Genomic DNA, 18,314 nt, shown 5'->3' with positions numbered 1-18,314 from the left:
GGACCGGACTGAGTTGTCATCTCAACTAGGCACTCATTGACTGACTTGGCATTTGAGTCCATAACTTCTTACCCTTGTATCTTGTTTATTGTGTGACTTTGCATTGTATCTTGTGTCGCATATGTGAAGTCAAATTAAACAGATAGTGAAATGTCATTCAGTTTGGAATCCTGTCCCTGTTAAAAGTGTGTAAATCCTGCTTTATGAATGAACAATGCTGACATTGTGGAAAGACACAACTCGTCACAACACCTTTGTAAGATGCTGGAGACATTCCCCGCCCCCACACAAGCCCAGTGTTTCAGGGTAGCTATGTATTGATACAAACTAGTATCAGATTTTTTCCAGGTGTGTATGTGTGTCTGTCTGTTGATACAGGCAGTCTCAAATTTTCGCCAGTTGTTTATCCTTCATCTCTCTAAATCAAGTTTAGGAAAACTTTATCTCGAAAAAAAAAGATCAAATCTGAGATCACCTAAGTATCATTAAAAATGACTTAATTTTGGGGTGCCTGGGTGGCTCAGTCGGTTGCACAGCCGACTTCGGCTCAGGTCATGATCTCATGGTTCATGGGTTCAAGCCCCGCATCAGGCTCTGTGCTGATAGCTAGCTCAGAGCCTGGAGCCTGTTTCAGATTCTGTGTCTCCCTCTCTCTCTGACTCTCCCCTGCTCATGCTGTCTCTCTCTCTCTCAGGAATAAATAAAACATTAAAAATTTTTTGAAAAATGACTTAATTTTCTTTGGTTGGGGTTTTTTGGGGGATTAATTTTTTTCTTTGGTTGTTTTTTTTCTTTTTAAGATAATCACTTAAAAAGAACTACAAATATCTTGAAGTACGCACTTGGTTTCTTTTATAGTTAAGACAGAGATTGGAGGGGTAGAGGGATGGTGTGGGAATAGGAAATGTTAGAGAATGATGCAGAAGATAAACAGATACAGGGGCAGCAAGAATGACTGCAAGTCTCAAGATCTAGGGAAGAAAGAAAAATAAGACTTCATGGAATAGAATCCTCACCTTGTGGTTTTCTCAGATACGAGTCTCTAGGACTAAAGTCAATTGCCCTTTCCTAGTTTAGGCATAATGTGAGTATTAGCTTTTGGGCAAATTAATGATTGTTACAGCTCTGATCAGAAGAATAATTTTTTTCCTTGTAGACTGATGTGTAAATAATAAGGGCAGTGTCATTTCTGTAGTTTTTCATGTTAGATATGAAATGTATACATTAATCCTTCTTTCTTGCTAAGTCAAGTAAAAGCCATTTCCATAAAACAGAAGTTTCACGAGGCAAAATCCATTTTCTGAAATTAAGTACTACTTATTTTATTTAGGGAAGCTCTTTTATCTGAATTGTACAAAAGCCATATGAAATCTATAAAAGGTTCTCATACTCGCTAGCTTAACATTGTTTGTACTTCTATTGCTGCATAGGAGGTAAAGGAAAACATTTTTTTCCCTAAAAGCCAAGGAGGTAACTCTATATATATACAATGCAAATTTTCTCAAATACGACTAATTAATAAACTCTGCCACTTTTAAAGTTACACCCATTATAATGGAGCAAATCCTGCTCTTTTAGATTGCAGCTGTTATTCCAGAACTCTGTAACAGATGAATATTATTAAAACTCCAGGATTAAGAAGGAGGCCTCGTTATGACTCAGTATTAGAGGAAACCCATGTTGCTGGTACCCACTGAGGCTCCTCCTGAGCCTTCTGAACTGCAGTCAACAACTGGGCACATGCATCTTGCAAGTTGTCATTCACAATCACGTGATCAAAAAACTGGCCAAACTGTGTCTCCATTTTTTGGGCTAAATCCTCCATCTCTTGTAGATCTTCATCCTTTAGGAGAAATAGAAAAATATGGATAGCACAGAATTAAGAAGATAAATAGAAATAATACAGTTTGTTTTGCTGTTATATTCAGTTGTGAAACTATTTATAAAAACAGTTAGGTCAAATAAGTGTCCTCTATTCTAAACCACAATTTATGTTTTTATCTTTAGTCCTACTTAATGTTTCCCTGGTCAAGGCTGTGCAAAACTAAGTAACAGTTGGTAGCCAGAACAACCCCCTCAAGTTCCTATTTGGACTTCAATTATATTATTTTATTATCTAAACACTTGAAGCTTTCAAACCATATACAACAAGAAGGAGGAGGAGGAGAAAAGAAAGAAAGAAAGAAAGAAAGAAAGAAAGAAAGAAAGAAAGAAAGAAAGAAAGAAAGAAAGAAAGAAAGAGAAATTTGCCAGTTAAATATTTTTTAAAAACTTATCCATAAATTTCAAATGACGTCTTAGAAGGTAAAATACAATTTCTGAAACTAAATACTGATAAGAATGACATCATTCTGCTACTTCCAACATGAAGATGGTATGACCTGGTTCTACTGAATTAGACATACTCTAATTGTCCTTTGCCTCATGATGCCATGACTTTATTCACTTTCAATATTGTCGATTTCCACTGTTGTGAAATGTTCATTTAGCAAGGGTCATTTGGCTTTCTTTGGCACTAAATGCACTAAATTCATTGCTGTTATTTTCTTATTTGTCCATAACAATTAAAGCAGTACAGCTTTTTGCCAGTGCAATTATAAACTCAAATACAGGGGAGCTTGGGTGGCTCAATCTGTTAAGCATCTGATTCTTGGTTTTGGCTCAGCCATGATCTCACGGTTTGTGAGCTCCAGCCCCAGGTCAGGCTCTGCACAGAACCTGCTTCGGATTCTCTCTCTCCCGCTCTCTCTTTGCCCCTCTCCTGCTTACGCTTTGAGAGATCTGTCTCTCAAAGTAAATAAACAAACTTTTTTTAAAAATATAAAAAATAAACACAAATACAAATGCAGGCACCGCAATGTTGTGACAGTACTCCTTTACAAGATGTTCATACTCATGACCCAAAAATAATTCTGTTAATTTGTTTAGCTTGCCATAAAAATGAGAACACAATTTAAAAAAAATTTTTAATGTTTTTATTTTTGAGAGAGAGAGCAGGAGTGGGGGAGGAGCACAGAGAGAGGAGACACACAATTTGAAGCTGGCTCCAGGCTCTGAGCTGTCAGCACAGAGCCCGATGCAGGGCTCGAACTCATGGACCACGAGATCATGACCTGAGCTGAAGTTAGAGACTTAACAAACTTAGCCACCCAAGAACAGGTGCCCTGAGAACACAATTTTAAATGCCTATGAGATTCAGAGAATTTATCCATGGACTCCACTGTCTGGAATACAAACTGAAGAATCAGATTTTCATACAGTAGTCACTTAAAAAAATATGAAGACAGAAATAATAACAAAGGATTATATAAATATGCCTCTTGTTCACTTCAGAAACACATATATTAAATGTGAAACAATACAGATAAACATGCCCCCAATGCAAGGAAGACATGCAAATTCATGACATATTCTTTATGTTTCATTTCAGGGGTTGTTTTGAAATTTTTTAATTAAAAAAATTTTAATGTTTATTTACCTTTAAGAGAGAAACAGAATGCAAGTGGAGGAGGGGCAGAGAGAGAGGGAGACACAGAATCTGAAGCAGGCTCTAGGCTCCAAGCTGTCAGCACCAGGTCCGAGTCTGTCACGGGACTCAAACCCATGAACAGTGAGATTATGACCTGAGCCAAAGTAGGATGCTTAACCAACCAGGCACCCCTAATTTCAGTTTTGTAAAATGTAAAAGTTCTAGAGATCTGTTGCACAATGTGAATATACTTAGCACTATTAAACTGTACAGTTAAACATGGTTAAGATGTTATGTTTTGTGTTTTATGTTATGTGTTTTCTACCATATACACAAAAAAATAAGTGGATGTAATATATTATCTAGGTGGTAATTATCTGGGTGTATGTAAAAAATTTCCATTGAGCTGTTATACATAAGATTTATACACCTTGCTGAATGTCTATATGACTTAAAATAGTTAAGGTAGATTTGATGAAAAAATTAAAACTGGAAAAAATTATTCTAGGAAGAGTTCACTGATTAATCCCACCTGTCTTGGCCCCTCTATTATCTCCACCATCATTAATACATACTGTTTGCATTTAGAAATATATTTTATATAGATAATTCATATTACACATAAGATATATTCACTACTGCATTTTTAAAGTAAATTCTCAAACTCTTTCATAAGAAATAAAATATGAACATCAGGATTGTGCACACCCAATTTCCATGTGGCTTTGCAGACGATGGCTTGAGGTCTTTTTTTTGTTAAGCTAGCCTAGAAAAACAATAAGAGTAGTATCATAGCATTTATTAAACACTATTTTAGTATCTACAAATGATATCCAGTAAAAAGGATAAATCATAAGGATACTATTAATTAGAAACAAAAATCACATTCCTTAACATTGGGATGTTGTGAAAGTAATACAGTGATTTTTTTTTACTAGGAAAAAAAAATACATCCATTTATTTCCTCTGTATCTTACCTTGAACTTCACGTCCACAAAGTAGTCTGTAATGATCTTGGCATTTTTCCGAGATTGCTTCATACAACTCATGTTAGATGGCTTTATAAATATGACATAGGGCTTTAGTTCATGGGTTCGAGCTATTTGAATACCCTACACAGGAAAAATTAGGTGCACATTTAAAAACAGAAATTTCAATTTCCTAGAGTCAACATGAATGTTCTCAAAATTTCTATGACCAGAAATTAGCAATTATTTTTATTTTTTTATTTTTAAAAAAGAATTTTTTTTAATGTTTATTTAGTTTTGAGAGAGACAGAGAGACAGCGTGAGCAGGGAAGGGTCAGAGAGAGGGAGACACAGAATCCAAAGCCGGCTCCAGGCTCTGAGCTAGCTGTCAGCACAGAGCCCAATGCGGGGCTCGAACCCACGAACTGTGAGATCATGACCTGAGCTGAAGTCGGCTGCTTAACCAACTGAGCCACCCAGGCACCCCTGCAATTATTTTTAGCCAATTTATTTTTATTTACTCTCCTTTGCCCCTAAGTCCTCAACTCTAAAAAAATAAACATTTTAATAATTAAGAGATGGGGTTCTAGAATTAAAATTAAGTTTAAATTGAGGCTCTTCCTTTCACTAGTCATGACATTCTTATGAAATCTGAGAATAGGTTCCTATAAATAATCTCATGGGACAGAGGCAAAGACAAACTCTGAAGGTGGATCAGTTCCGTTTCACCCTCACTTCCCCCTTCCTCTTGGCTATTATCTTATATTAGATACTACTGACATCTTCACACTGACCACCAGCCTTGACCCAAGTAAGAGCAATTGTCTTATCCCTTGATTCTCTTTAGAACACGTGGTATATTTAAAAGAAGTCCAAAAAATCCCACAAAATACAAAGATAAAAAAAAATGGAGCCTACACATTATGTGTTCTTTATCATAACTTGCTCACTCCTGTCTCACTCCACATATGGTCTCATGGAGGTAGCTACAGCTATGACAACATGGGAACCTCACCTCCTTGTATAAAGCAAAATCTTATTCCCTCCACAAATCCTTTGATCAAGGTCAAAGCAGGATTCTAACTTTTCTTTTTTTTTTTTTTTTTAATTTTTTTTTTTTTTATTTCTAGGAGAGAGAGAGAGAGACAGCGTGAGCAGGGGAGGGTCAGAGAGAGAGGGAGTCATAGACTGAAACAGGCTCCAGGCTCTTAGCTGGCAGTCAGCACAGAGCCCGACGCGGCGCTCGAACCCACGAACCGCGAGATCATGACCTAAGCGAAAGTCGGACGCTTAACCGACTAAGCCCCCCAGGCGCCCCTCTAACTTTTCTTTATAGCCACCAGCTCGGTTCTCTTTTTGTATCTGAGAAGCAAGACTTGTTTCCTAACAAAAGACAAGATATTGGCAACTGTTGCCTTACATAAGATCCTGGCCCTTAGAAATGGTAAGTGGTTTTATCCCTAAAAGGCTAAAAGAATAAAATGTCTCAACTACAACCTACAGCAATATGCACAAAAACCATGACATTCATTCATTACTTTGGGAAGGTACGAAATATTCTACCATAGACCTACCTGAGGCTCTAAGTCCATGACACAGATCTTTCCTTCATCAAGGACTGCTTGAACAGCATCCACACTGGTGCCATACAGGTGGCCTTTGTACTCACCATACTCGAGCATCCTACAAGGGTGCCACAAGGAAAACAAGAACTCTTTCTACAGGTAAAATATTATTATAGTAACAGGAAGATAAACCAATGAAATAGAACATAAATACGTGGACTTTGGTAGCACAAGAAGAATTATCAATAGGAGAAAATCATTAGGAGAAAAAAATATTAGGAGGTCTAGGATTTAACTATTTCTCCAAAGTCTCTAAGATTTGTAACTCAGTTCTGCTCCCTCTCCAAACCCAATGAGTTAGTGTACTAATTGATCAATTTACATTTCCTTGCTTAACTCTTCAGAAACAAAAGGAATTGCCCCAGAAGTTTTGGATAATGCATAAAAATAAGGCATGTATTTTGAAGGTAAAATAACCAAAGGTGAGAATCAGATTCTGAATGTCTAGCCTACCTGTGACTATACATGAGGCTTTCAAATGTTTCCTTCGACACATAGTGATACTCACGTCCATCCATTTCATAACTCTTTTTGGAACGAGTAGTATCTATCAAAAAATGGAATTTAAAAAAATGTTTTAGAACCTTCAAAATGTTTTGATTTATTACCAATATACATTTGGATAAAGATATCTAATCAAAATAAATAAATGAATACATAAACGTAAATAAAATGCTAGTACCAAAAAGAGGGAGCCTAAACTGGTGATAAGAAAGTAGAAGTTCTCATATCAAAATCAGTTCATCTATAAACCTTTATTAAGTACTTGCAGTATGGACATGAATGTATTAGGTATTGAGCTAGGATGGGGAGGTCCTAAGGGATAGCCGCTCTTACTAAAAGACAGGCATGAGTGAATTGTGTGTGAGCCCTAAGATGCCTAAAGGCCCCCAGGTAGCATATCTTATGTTTAGATAGTGCGTTTCTCAAGATCTCATTTCATTCTTCACACTGCTAGCTTGATGAAACATTATTTTGTAACCATAGTTCACTGATAAGTAACTGAAGATTTTAGAGAGTAACACCTTGCTTGTGTACACAAGACTTGAGGAAAAGCAAAGTTGAAAACAAGGACCTATAGGTGTTCTGACTCCTCCTAGACTAATATCTTCTGCTACATCAGATTGTCTTTGATTTGAAGAGAAAGCCCATGACAGTCTGTCTGCAGTCTTGCCCAAATGCATTGGTAGCCAAGTGAGATGGTGATTAGCTTTAGGGATCTCCAGAAGGGAAAGCCTGGTAGAGTCTGGATTCAGTCCTATTTTTTTATTATATATTATTCAACTTAAATAGTACTTGGTATAGAACGCAGGAGCTCATTGAACAACTGAAAGTGATTCATTTTCTGTTCGTCTATTTATTCCACTAACATGTACTGAGTGCCTCTGCTCCGGATATATTAGGTTCCTAGAGTACGAAGATGAATAAACCACAGTTCCAACTCTGTGTCCTATATACACTGCAAAGCTTCTAGTCCCTTAGTCTGCATTACCACAAATTCTCCCTGTTCCTAAAAAAAAAAAAAAAAAAAAAAAAAAAAAAAAAGACATATTTGCATTTGCACTTGACAAAGTTTAAGAATGAAATATAGGAACAGTTGATAATATCAACTTATGGAAATAACAAAGCAGGAATGTGACATAGNACAAAAAAAAAAAAAAAAAAAAAAAAAAAAAAAAATGGCATATTTGCATTTGCACTTGACAAAGTTTAAGAATGAAATATAGGAACAGTTGATAATATCAACTTATGGAAATAACAAAGCAGGAATGTGACATAGGCCCTAAATGATAAAAGGAGTTAGAATATTCAAGAGGCTTGAAAAGCAAATGTCACCAGAGGGTCTTTTGTTTTATTTATTCAAACCTCTCTGCAGATCCTTACAATTCCTACAGTTAGGCCATCTCTCTTATAGCTTTGTACTGAAAAAAAAATTCTAGTAAGACACTATAGCTCTCAGGTTATAATAAATTATATACATATAAACCTAAGTTTACTCCTTCTCTGTGGCTTCTATAGGACTATATTTTACATGGTAGGTTAAAATCTATGAACTGGTGCATAACTAGAAGTATTCATTTTGAGCCTAAAACTATTCATTCAATTTAAAAAGCAAAATATGGGCAACTTTTCTCATTTGAATGATGACTAGCTATACTGCTTGCAATTCTTCTATGTTCTGTGGGCATTTTATTGTCATCCATATTATTGAAAATGATGATATCTTCTGTAGTTTTTGTTTTAATTTAAGTCAGTTAACATACAGTATAGTCTTAGCTTCAGGAGTAGAACTCAGTGATTCATCTCTTACATATGACACCCAGTGCTTACCCCAAAAAAGCGCGCTCCTTAATGCCCATCATCCATTTAACCCATCCCCGCACCCACCTCCCCTACAGCAACCCCCGGTTTATTCTCTGTATTCAAGAATCTCTTATGGTTTGCCTTCCTCTCTTTTTCTATCCTATTTTTTCTTCCCTTCCCCCTATATTCATCTGTTTTGTTTCTTAAATTCCACATATGAGTGAAATCATGTAATGTCTGTCTTTCTCTGATTGACTTATTTCACTCGGCATAATACTCTCTAGTTCCATCCATGTTGTTGCAAATAGCAAGATTTCATTCTTTTTGATAGCCAAGGAGTATTCCCTTATATCTATACACAACATCTTTATTCATTCATCAGTCAATGGACATTTGGGCTCTTTCCCTAATTTGGCTATTGTTGATAGTGTTGCTATAAACATTGGGTGTTGGAGATCAATGCCCATTCTTATTTTTTTTTAAATTTTTTAATGTTTTATTTATTTCTGAGAGAAAGAGACACTATGAACAGGGGAGGGTCAGAGAGAGAGAGAGGGGGAGACACAAAATCCAAAACAAGCTCCAGGCTCTGAGCTAGCTGTCAGCACAGAGCCGGACAAGGGACTCGAACCCATAAACCATGAGATCATGACCTGAGCTGAAGTCAGACGCTTAACCATCTGAGCCACCCAGGCACCCCTAATGTTCATCCTTACACACGTAAACAGTGTTTGAAAAGCACAACCTATGGTATATGATCATAAAGCAACTTTTTCTGTCACCCACTGCCTTCTGTGGAACAAGACCTATTCCTGGCCCTGGATGAAATCTAAGCAGTTATCAGGACTCTTCTTATTACTTTTAGGTTAAAGAAAAAAGCCACCATCATCTGTGCCACATAATGCAGTCTCAATCTAATAAAATTCCATTACTGTGTACTAATTAAATTCCATTACTGTGTAATAATCAAAATTATGAAATTCCATTTCTATTTTAGGCTTCTCCTCCCCACACCTGGCTCAGACTTGCTGCAACCAGGGAAGCCTGCAGTCAGAGAAGCCAGAAGTCAGGAAAGGGAATAGGATTCACTTCTCCTCCTCCCTTTTGTTGCCTTTCTACTATTGCTCTCCGGCTTTCTAACTGTCCAAGGCTACAGGGCAGATAGGAGAAAAAAGAGCAGGAAAATTCCCATTTCACTGATGCTGATGTTGGATACTACAGACTCCTTTTCGATAGTTAGATATTTAAATCTGCTCTCCTAGAAGATGCATTGGGTTACTCTGCAAACCCTACCACCCCCGCCACCACCACTGAGTATCTGAAATCCATCTCTATTCCAGCTAGTGACTTGTGGTTTCTAAAGGGGCAGCTACTTTCCAAACTACAGCCATTGGCCACTCCTCTAAACTCTTTAGATTTTTTCAAGTATAATTCTGACACCAGTCTTCCATGCCCCCCAAACTGCAGGGAACAAGTGCTAAGCTCTTAAGTGGTTTCTGTAAGTTCCTCTCTCCTGCGTTCAGGTGAAGAGGAAGCACCTACATGCACATGCTCTTTTCCGCCAAGGATGGTATAATCATACTTACAGATTTATATAAAATTTTATCTGTATATATTGAAATTTTAAAAATAAAATAAGGCATTTAAAGAACCAAGCACAGTGTCAGGAAGATGGAAGTAATGAATGCATGTTAGCTATTATTGCTTAACATTAGTTTTCCTGAAGTGTCATCTATATAGTTGTTGAGAAATGGAAAAAAGACAAACTCACCTTTTAAAAGCCTAGCTAGCTACATGCCAAAAAATCAGTTCCCTCTAGGGGTGCCTGGGTGGCTCAGCCAGTTAAGCTTCCGACTCCGGCTCAGGTCATGATCTCATAGTTCGTGGGTTCGAGCCGCATGTCAGGCTCTGTGCTGACAGCTAGCTCAGAGCCTGGAGCCTGCTTCAGATTCTGTATCTCCCTCTCTCTGACCCTCCCCTGTTCATGCTGTCCCTCTCTCTCTCTCAGAAATAAATAAAACATTAAAAAAATCTTTAAATCAATTCCCTCTATTAAAATAAATATAGTTAGAAATATTATACAACGACTATCCCTAGCGTCTGATATATTTTTACAATTAAAATGGTATGGCATAGTTAAGTGAGATCAGTACATCTGCAGAGGCAAAGACAGTGTTACCAAAACATGAACTTCTAGGAAAGAAAAACTACACATACGTGGCACAGCACTTTGAAAATGGCTAGGATTACGTTCAATAAGTTGTCTTCTCAGTTCATTTACTCCAACGCCCGAAGGTCCTAAATACAGAAAGTCACATACATAAATTATTAGATATGGATAAATATAATTATGTAGTGAGGTCATCATTTCAGTTCTTCTACTGAAAAAAAACTTGAGAGCAAATATTTTTAGAGAAATTATGTATCTTCTCTTCTCACAAACTGAAACAATTCCAGAAAACTCTTAGGAATTGTCCTGGTGACCCATGGAGTAACCCACACTTCTTCAACATTCCAGAAATAACCTGGGGAATTACAGGAACCAGTCACCACTGACCACCAGTCAGCAAACTTCATCTAATTTTGGACACTGTGAAAATTCTCTGGCCTCATTTTAGATAATCTGAGACAATTTACCTTTCCTGTCAAATGAAGTTTCTATCACATCACAACCCAGAAATTGGCCCCTACAATTACAGAGGTCATGACTTATAGAATTCAGACATATTTCTTTTTAAGCTTATTTATTTATTTTGACAGAGAGAGTGAATGGTAGAGGGGCAGAGAGATAATGAGAGAGAGAAAATCCCAAGCAGGCTCTACACCATCAGCACAGACCCTGATGTGGGGCTTGAACCCACGAACCATGGGACCATGACCTGAGCCAAAATCAAGAGTCAGATGCCCAACTGAGCCACCCGGGTGCCCCCAGACATATTTCCTGATAGATCGTTGAGTCAACACGCTGTGTGCAGCTGGAGTCAGGGCTGACTTCATGCAGTTAGAGGCCAGGCTTAGGATACTACACTTAAACCATGGTTTAATGCTCTTCTTTTGCCATCTTGAAATCTCAGTCATTTTTTTAGCAAGAAGCCCTTGTATTTTCATTTTGCCCTGAGCCCTGCAAATTATGTAGCTGGTCCTGGCTGTAGTGCAGGTTGTTCTGCTTTACAGGGGCCTCCCTTGATCACAGTTGAAATACACAGACATGGCAGCAAGACATTAGTTACTACAGCTGCAGGGACCAGCTTGCAGAGCTCTTGGTTACAAAAGCGGGTCACCACAGTACTGTCTTTGTCCTGTTCTTTAGCACCATAGATATAGTCCAGAAGACTTTAAACACTTTTCTAAAGAAGGTAGTTACAAATTTCTTAGGGAAATAGATCTTAAGGATTTTTATTTCTTTTTTTTTAATAACTTGTGTTTTTTCTTAATGTTTATTTTGAGAGAGAGAGAGCATTCGAGAGGAGAGGAGGAGCAGAAACAGAGGAAGAAAGGAAGAAAGTCAAGAAGGCTCCATGCCCTGTAATGGAAGTCCAATGCAGGGCTCAGTCCTACCACTGTGAGATTGCAACCTGAGCTGAAATCAAAAGTCAGGTGCTTAATCAACTGAGCCACGGATTTCTATTTCTAATACAGACTGATAATGCAGTCTGGGGGAATACTCACCTATGCTTACAGAACAAACTCTAAACAGGTTAAAAAAGACAAAACAGACTAAAACTTCATCATAATACAACATGTTAATACCCCCCAGTAAACCATGGCATACCACATTCAACTATAAACAACAAAAGTATGAGACAATAAAGTTTTATTTATAAACACACATATAAGACGGGCTTTTTAAAAAAGTGTTTATATGGGAGTCCCTAAAGAATTCTACTTTTGCCACCACTCCCAACACAAAACTACCGAATCTAGAAGGAAAACTTCACTATGAGGAAGGAGAGACACTGTTCGCCAGGACGTACCCACTAGCACTACGAGGCGGTGCTTGTCTGAAGGGCGTCGCTGGTACCTGACCACCTCCTCGTAGGGGGCACCAGATGCTCCCAGACAGCTGCTGGCGCTGCAAACCCCCGCGTGCTGCTGGCGCAGGTGAGACTTCCGGCGGCAAAGGCGCATGCTCCGGCGGAAGCCAGCTGGGAGAGTGGGAACACACAGGACGTTACATCCAGGTAGGAGAGATTATATCTCTCGCCACACCTGATGGCGCCTGCAGTAACTGCGACCAGCAAGTGTTAATTAGCATAGTCACGTCTGTCTGAAGGCAGAAAATAAGGGAACACGAAGGAAACAACGAAATGCCCCCACGAGTTGCTGCTAAGTTGCACCCAGTGCCCACCATGTGCCAGGTGCTGGGGCTCTAGTGGTCAACTAAATCAAACCCATTTCTTCATGACATTTACATTTTATGGAGGAGGAGAGACAAAAGTAAAGACATCAACAAAAATAAGTGCTTAGAAAAAGAAGCAGTGGAATGGTGGGGGTGTTTCTTCATGGGGGGAGGGGTGCATTGTGCAAGTAAAGCATGTGTGAAAAGGTAACACTGAGCGGACATGAGGATAAAGTAAATGGAACCGGTGAGGAGGCATGGGGGGGGGGGGGCGGGCGGTAAAAGCAACCCAAGTTAAGAGAACACCATCTGCTAAGGTGCAGAGAAAGGAGTTTGGGGAAGCACAGGGAGGCCCAAGTAGGGTAGGGTCTTGAGCAGTAGAAAGAATGCTAAGAAGTGGAGTTGGTGAGGAAGCAGAGTGTTGGATTGTGATCCAAGTGGATGAGAAGTCAGCCAGTGGTGGAGACATGGGTGTGACATAGTTTGATTTATGTGTCTGAAGAATTCCTTTGTTGCTGTGGAGAGGAAGTAAAGTGTGGTCTCAGGGGAGAGCAGTTGAGAGACCCTTGCAGTGCCCCAGATAGGGGAGAATAGTGGCTTGGGCCAGGATGGAAATGGGGGAGAGGCTCATCACTCACATTTTTCAGATGGTACGGTAAGACACAGGTTAGGTGGCTGCTCACAACTGTGTCATCGGTGGCAGAGTTGGACACTTTAAGCATGATTTCTGAACTCCTAGAATTCTGCTGAATAACAGAGCTTTCTGGTATTTTCAAAAAATACTGTTCCCAGGTCCTTTCAGTAGATAGAACTAGGGACTATATGTATGTATATAAACACACACACAGACTTATATCTATATCTGTATATGTCAAACACTGAGTTCACACCAATACCTACAAAGCCCCCTCCACACTGCAGGATTTATTCCAGCCACCACCACCTCCCCACGTTCTGTATGTGTAAATCCTTCTCTAACAATGAGAAATCTGGCACTGATTGTCCTCAATACATTTACTTATTAGTCAACAGCACTTGTGTAGGATGGGGATAGATGGTATCAGCAACCTGGCAGAAAGTGTCAGAACGCAAGCGAGGTGAGGAGGCCTTCTTTGTAGAGGCTGTGGGGTGTCAGAGCCCAAGTGATGGCAGCTGTCCTCCTCACTTTGCTCTGGCTCTGACAACCTGTACCAGGCTACCATCATCCCCTGCATAAACACTCTCTTCATACTGCTCAGTGATGCCCCACCCCAGCCTGCTTCTTCCCCACCTTTGTGCAGATGTTCCCTTTTAGCCTACTTAATGGTGTTGAGGCTGAGTTATCCTCAATGGAATACAGAAAAGCAGTCCCATGTTATTGTTGTTTTTTAAAGCTCTCTTAATGATTCCAATGTGCATTTTGGCCCAGGGAACCAACATTTCACTTTATAAATCATGCTGTTGCCACACTGTCTCATGGAAAGGGAGGCCCATTGTGGTTTTACATGAACCTTTAAATGGGTCCTCCAGAAAGCCCTGCCAAGTTGACAGAATATAGAAGTGTGGTCATCAAACCTAACTTTGGTAGTCAGATAATTGGTCTCTTTAGAGTAAGATAAATATGTCATGGAACAGTCTGGAAGAAAATAAAAGATTTGTGTTTGCTGAATAATTAAGAGATATTCAGTGGAAACCAGATGAACTATAATGAGTGATCAACACATCAGAATACTAACCCAAAAAAAGGAGTTGGGGAATAGAAACCAGAACAAGGAACAAGCTTGGAAATGTCCCTCAACAAAAGAAGCTTTCAGAAGAGTCATGATGGTATTACGAAAAACTAACAAGTGACAAAGACCCACCTCTTATTAATCATCACCTACCAATAAAGAATTTTTGATCATAGCCAACAAATTCCTCCTTGTCTGGAACACAGATAATGGCAGGAACAGAATATGTGGAGAAGGAAAAGTTTACTTAGAACAGATGCATGAAATTATCTTCAAATCTGCAAGTGATACTATTTCAGTAGATGTCAGCACAGCTGAATTCATCTTGAATGGCTTATCGAACAATATCCTAAACACTCTGCAGCCTGTCACATGCCCCAAACTATGTGGAAATACTCTCCAGAATTTTAGCAATACACAGAATATATTCTGTCAAGTATAATCAAAACAAAAAAGCTATTTTAGGCTTGTTTAAAGTTACAAGAAAGATATTGAGTTACAGTAAAAACAAATAAAAATTTGGTATACACTTTTAAACATGGCCAAAGAAAACGGACTTAAAACAGGAAACAGATGAACTGGCTTTGGCTTAAATTTGTGGAAACAGTATTCTGCAGGACCTTTAATTAATCCCCTTGTTGGATGGGGATTTAATTTTCTCCCTGATAAAATGATTTATTCTGTATATAATTATTTGCATATGGCTGCCAACTGTGTCTGACTGTCCAAGAATCTGAGGAACAGGAGTGAGGGGAACTGGTCCCAGTGGCTCTGAAGCATCTAGAATTTATTTAAACCTGTCTCTGCTTCCACTGGGGTCTCAGAAAAATTCGTATAAAATTCCAGGGAAAAATGTTATAAAAATGTCATTTTCAAATTACTTTTTACTAATAGATGTTCCTTTTCACTTATGCAACTCCGTTCTGCTCACTGAAATAATATATAAAGAGCCGCCCTTCATAACATGAAAAACATATACAACCGTTTCTTCTTAACCTTTTTTTTAAACATACATTTTAAAATACAAAGAAAACACACCAACATCAATTCTATCTTCTGTTAAGTAAGCACAGAAATATGTCAGTAAGTTTAAAGGAACTGTTTACTCAGGAACATATTCATAAAACTTAACTACTTTCATTGTTCACTTTAAAATATTTTTCTATGAAATTAAATATCTCATCACTGACTTCACCCTTAAAATACATCTTATCTTAAAATGTATCTTGTCAAGTATGCATATTGAAGAACTGAAAGATCTTAAATGTAGCTCTGTTTGGCTTACCCAGGATATGAAAACAAACAATTACCTTCTGAAAGTTCCTCTGGATATTTGGATAAATGAAAAAAAACAGAAATGAAAAAGTTAAGCCTTTGAGAAGATCGAGTTGGCCATCCACTAAAGACAAGTTACAAAAATGAGGCATCCACATCACTCTTAGAGAAAGTTGTACCTTGGGTAGGCCTGGTAAGGCAAATGAACATACAACTGGGGACTCGGGAACTCATAGGACCTGATGATCCTACTCTGAGGACAATAACTTTTGCTGCAAATCACTTATCTACATTCTCCCTGAAGATTTTATCTGTGAAGACTCCTCTCTACTGGTTGGCTCAAAATGGGGCTTGAGAGAGAGAAATTATAGGAAGGCAACTGATTTGAGCCTCCTCTTCCCTCTCTCCCAGAGGCCATATTCTGCTGTCCTGTCAAGTGGGCCCTGGGGCAGGTGCTGCCTCAGCCACTGGCCTGAGCATCCTCATTCCGTACCCCTCACTAAGTCCAGTGACACATGTCCATCTTCAGCCAGCCCATTGGAGGCAAGGGGAACTGAACACAAAGTGCACTGTTTACTTTGTTTTCTAGATATCTTGAAACATCTATGTTTTCTCTTGCCTTTTTTTTAATGGCATTCCTAATTGGACTGTATCATCATCTCCTAGAGAAATTCAAGGAGGTCACATGATACTAAATCCAGAAAAGAGTTGAAATCAAAACTGAAGAAATGTAACTGCCTGCTAAGAGCTCTAAGTAACAGAATTAAGCATCATGAATGAATATCAAGAGTTATTTACTTAGAGAGGCACATGGGATATAAAGCCAGCTCTGTGATGGCAGGAGAGAGCCCCCATGGGGGCTCGAACTCACGAACCATGAGATCATGATCTGAGCCAAAGCTGGATGTTTAACTCATTGAACCGTTCAGGCACCCCAAAACTAGAAAATTTAGAAACAACATAAAAGGTAAGTAATTTATGTACATAGTTCCCAACTCCATATATCTTAGTGCCATCTTTTTTATAAACAATACTTGTAACAATCTCTCTATTCTTATGAAATTAATATAATCTACCACACACTTAATTTTAAAAACCAATACAATGCTTTACCTGTAATATAAAGAAAAAATTAAAAAGAATTAATTTATCTTTTAAAATATGTATTTCAAAATATAAATCCTCAGGCATGATGTCTCCAGAAGATATAGAAACTATTATATGCTTATACCTACTTATAATGAAGAAGCATGGATTAAAGGAAGTGAAAATATTCCTTATATGAAGTAAAGAAAAATAGAAGGGCAAAGTAACAGTAGATGCTGGAATAAAAATTGCTCTAATAAGTAATGCCAGATCAGGTTTACTTGTATATAAAAGGGAAATTGCCTTAGCTGAAGTACAGATAATATACCAAAGCAATTCTAGACTGATGAACTGGAGAAAAGGAGGAAATGTACATGGCAGCAGTTGAGTAATGTTAACATGCTCCAAGAGGTTGCCAGTTTTCCAAATACTCTGTGAGACCTATTTCATTACTAATGATGTCAACATTACTTTGAGAGACACACACTTGATGATACCATATGTGTCATCAGTAGTAACAAATAACATATTTTTAAAAAAGAAAATAATCAATCAGTATAGATACCCACTTTCCAGTTTATTTACTATCAGTATGGAGTGGAGTATGAATGTAATGGAGTGAAGTATGGAGAATGTGTGGAGTAAATTAGTAATTGCACAGCAATGTCCTTAATCCTGTTCAAATGTCTTTCTCCATAGTGACTGTCTTCTAAACAACTGAACTTTTCATGATATGAAAACATATCACTATTGTGTATTAAAGAACTACTCATTTATGGTTGTAATGTGTTTCACCCAATAGGACATTCAAAATATTATGCAGGATGGTCTCACACATTGCAGGACATCTGGCATTCCTGAGTCCTACTAGTTAAAGGCCAGTGCCCCAAATCAAATGTGACAACCAAATATTTTCCCACAGAGGATGAGCACTGGGTGTTATATGGAAACCAGCTTGACAATAAACTATTTGTAAACAACAAAAAAAAAAATTTCCAACAGAGCTCAACAATGTCCCCAAAAGAAGCACCGGTTAGGGTGAAGCTTATAATATCTCACAACAATACTGTTGAGGCATTTAAACAATTACTGTATCATATTGCTAAATGTGTGTTAAACTATACCAAATCTGGAATACACTCTTAAAAATCAATACCAAATACTCATTTTTTACTTACCAGATTCAAATGTTTCTTCATCTGTAGTTTCCCATGGGGACACAAAAAAACCCAAAAATGTTATTTTATTACTATCCATACTGAGCCTGTACTTTAAAAGATTAATTCCCTGACCCTATGTGTCTGCATACACACCAACTTTTAAAAGTTTTTCGTGAATCAAGTCCAAGTCAGTGGTGTCTCTATGGCATATTGAAACCTTAAGTGAGATGCATGGTATTAAGCAGCTAGGTTGTGACAATAAGCAGGCATGCTGCAGGAGGTTATAATAAATAAAATAGAAGAGAATAAATAAAATGTAAAAGAGGCTCAGAGGGAAGCGAAAGGTAGTACATCACAGGAAACTCCTATGGATTGTCAG

The 18,314-nt window shown here is 38.1% G+C and overlaps 1 protein-coding gene and 1 non-coding gene across 2 annotated transcripts in view; one reads left to right on the top strand and one right to left on the bottom strand.

Moving 5' to 3' along the window:
* Positions 1-1,294: 1,294 nt before the first annotated feature.
* Positions 1,295-18,314, bottom strand: part of MPP4 (membrane palmitoylated protein 4) — a 47,348-nt gene continuing 30,328 nt past the window's right edge. Inside the window, exons 14-22 of the mRNA XM_039257387.1 lie at positions 17,954-17,974; positions 15,725-15,739; positions 14,568-14,609; positions 12,341-12,511; positions 10,584-10,664; positions 6,516-6,609; positions 6,012-6,120; positions 4,447-4,581; positions 1,295-1,843 (exon numbers count right to left, since the gene is read on the bottom strand). Coding sequence (XP_039113318.1) covers positions 1,652-1,843; positions 4,447-4,581; positions 6,012-6,120; positions 6,516-6,609; positions 10,584-10,664; positions 12,341-12,511; positions 14,568-14,609; positions 15,725-15,739; positions 17,954-17,974 — 860 coding nt within the window. The 3' untranslated portion in view covers positions 1,295-1,651. The remainder of the gene's footprint in view (positions 1,844-4,446; positions 4,582-6,011; positions 6,121-6,515; positions 6,610-10,583; positions 10,665-12,340; positions 12,512-14,567; positions 14,610-15,724; positions 15,740-17,953; positions 17,975-18,314) is intronic.
* On the top strand, positions 3,321-3,422 carry LOC120248946. The gene has a single exon (XR_005532718.1). It is a non-coding gene; the product is annotated as a U6 spliceosomal RNA (small nuclear RNA).

The sequence above is a fragment of the Hyaena hyaena genome, unplaced genomic scaffold (assembly GCF_003009895.1).
Source record: "Hyaena hyaena isolate Hyena2069 unplaced genomic scaffold, ASM300989v1 scaffold_615, whole genome shotgun sequence".
Lineage (NCBI taxonomy): Eukaryota > Metazoa > Chordata > Mammalia > Carnivora > Hyaenidae > Hyaena > Hyaena hyaena.
This window is presented reverse-complemented; position numbering and strand designations above follow the sequence as displayed.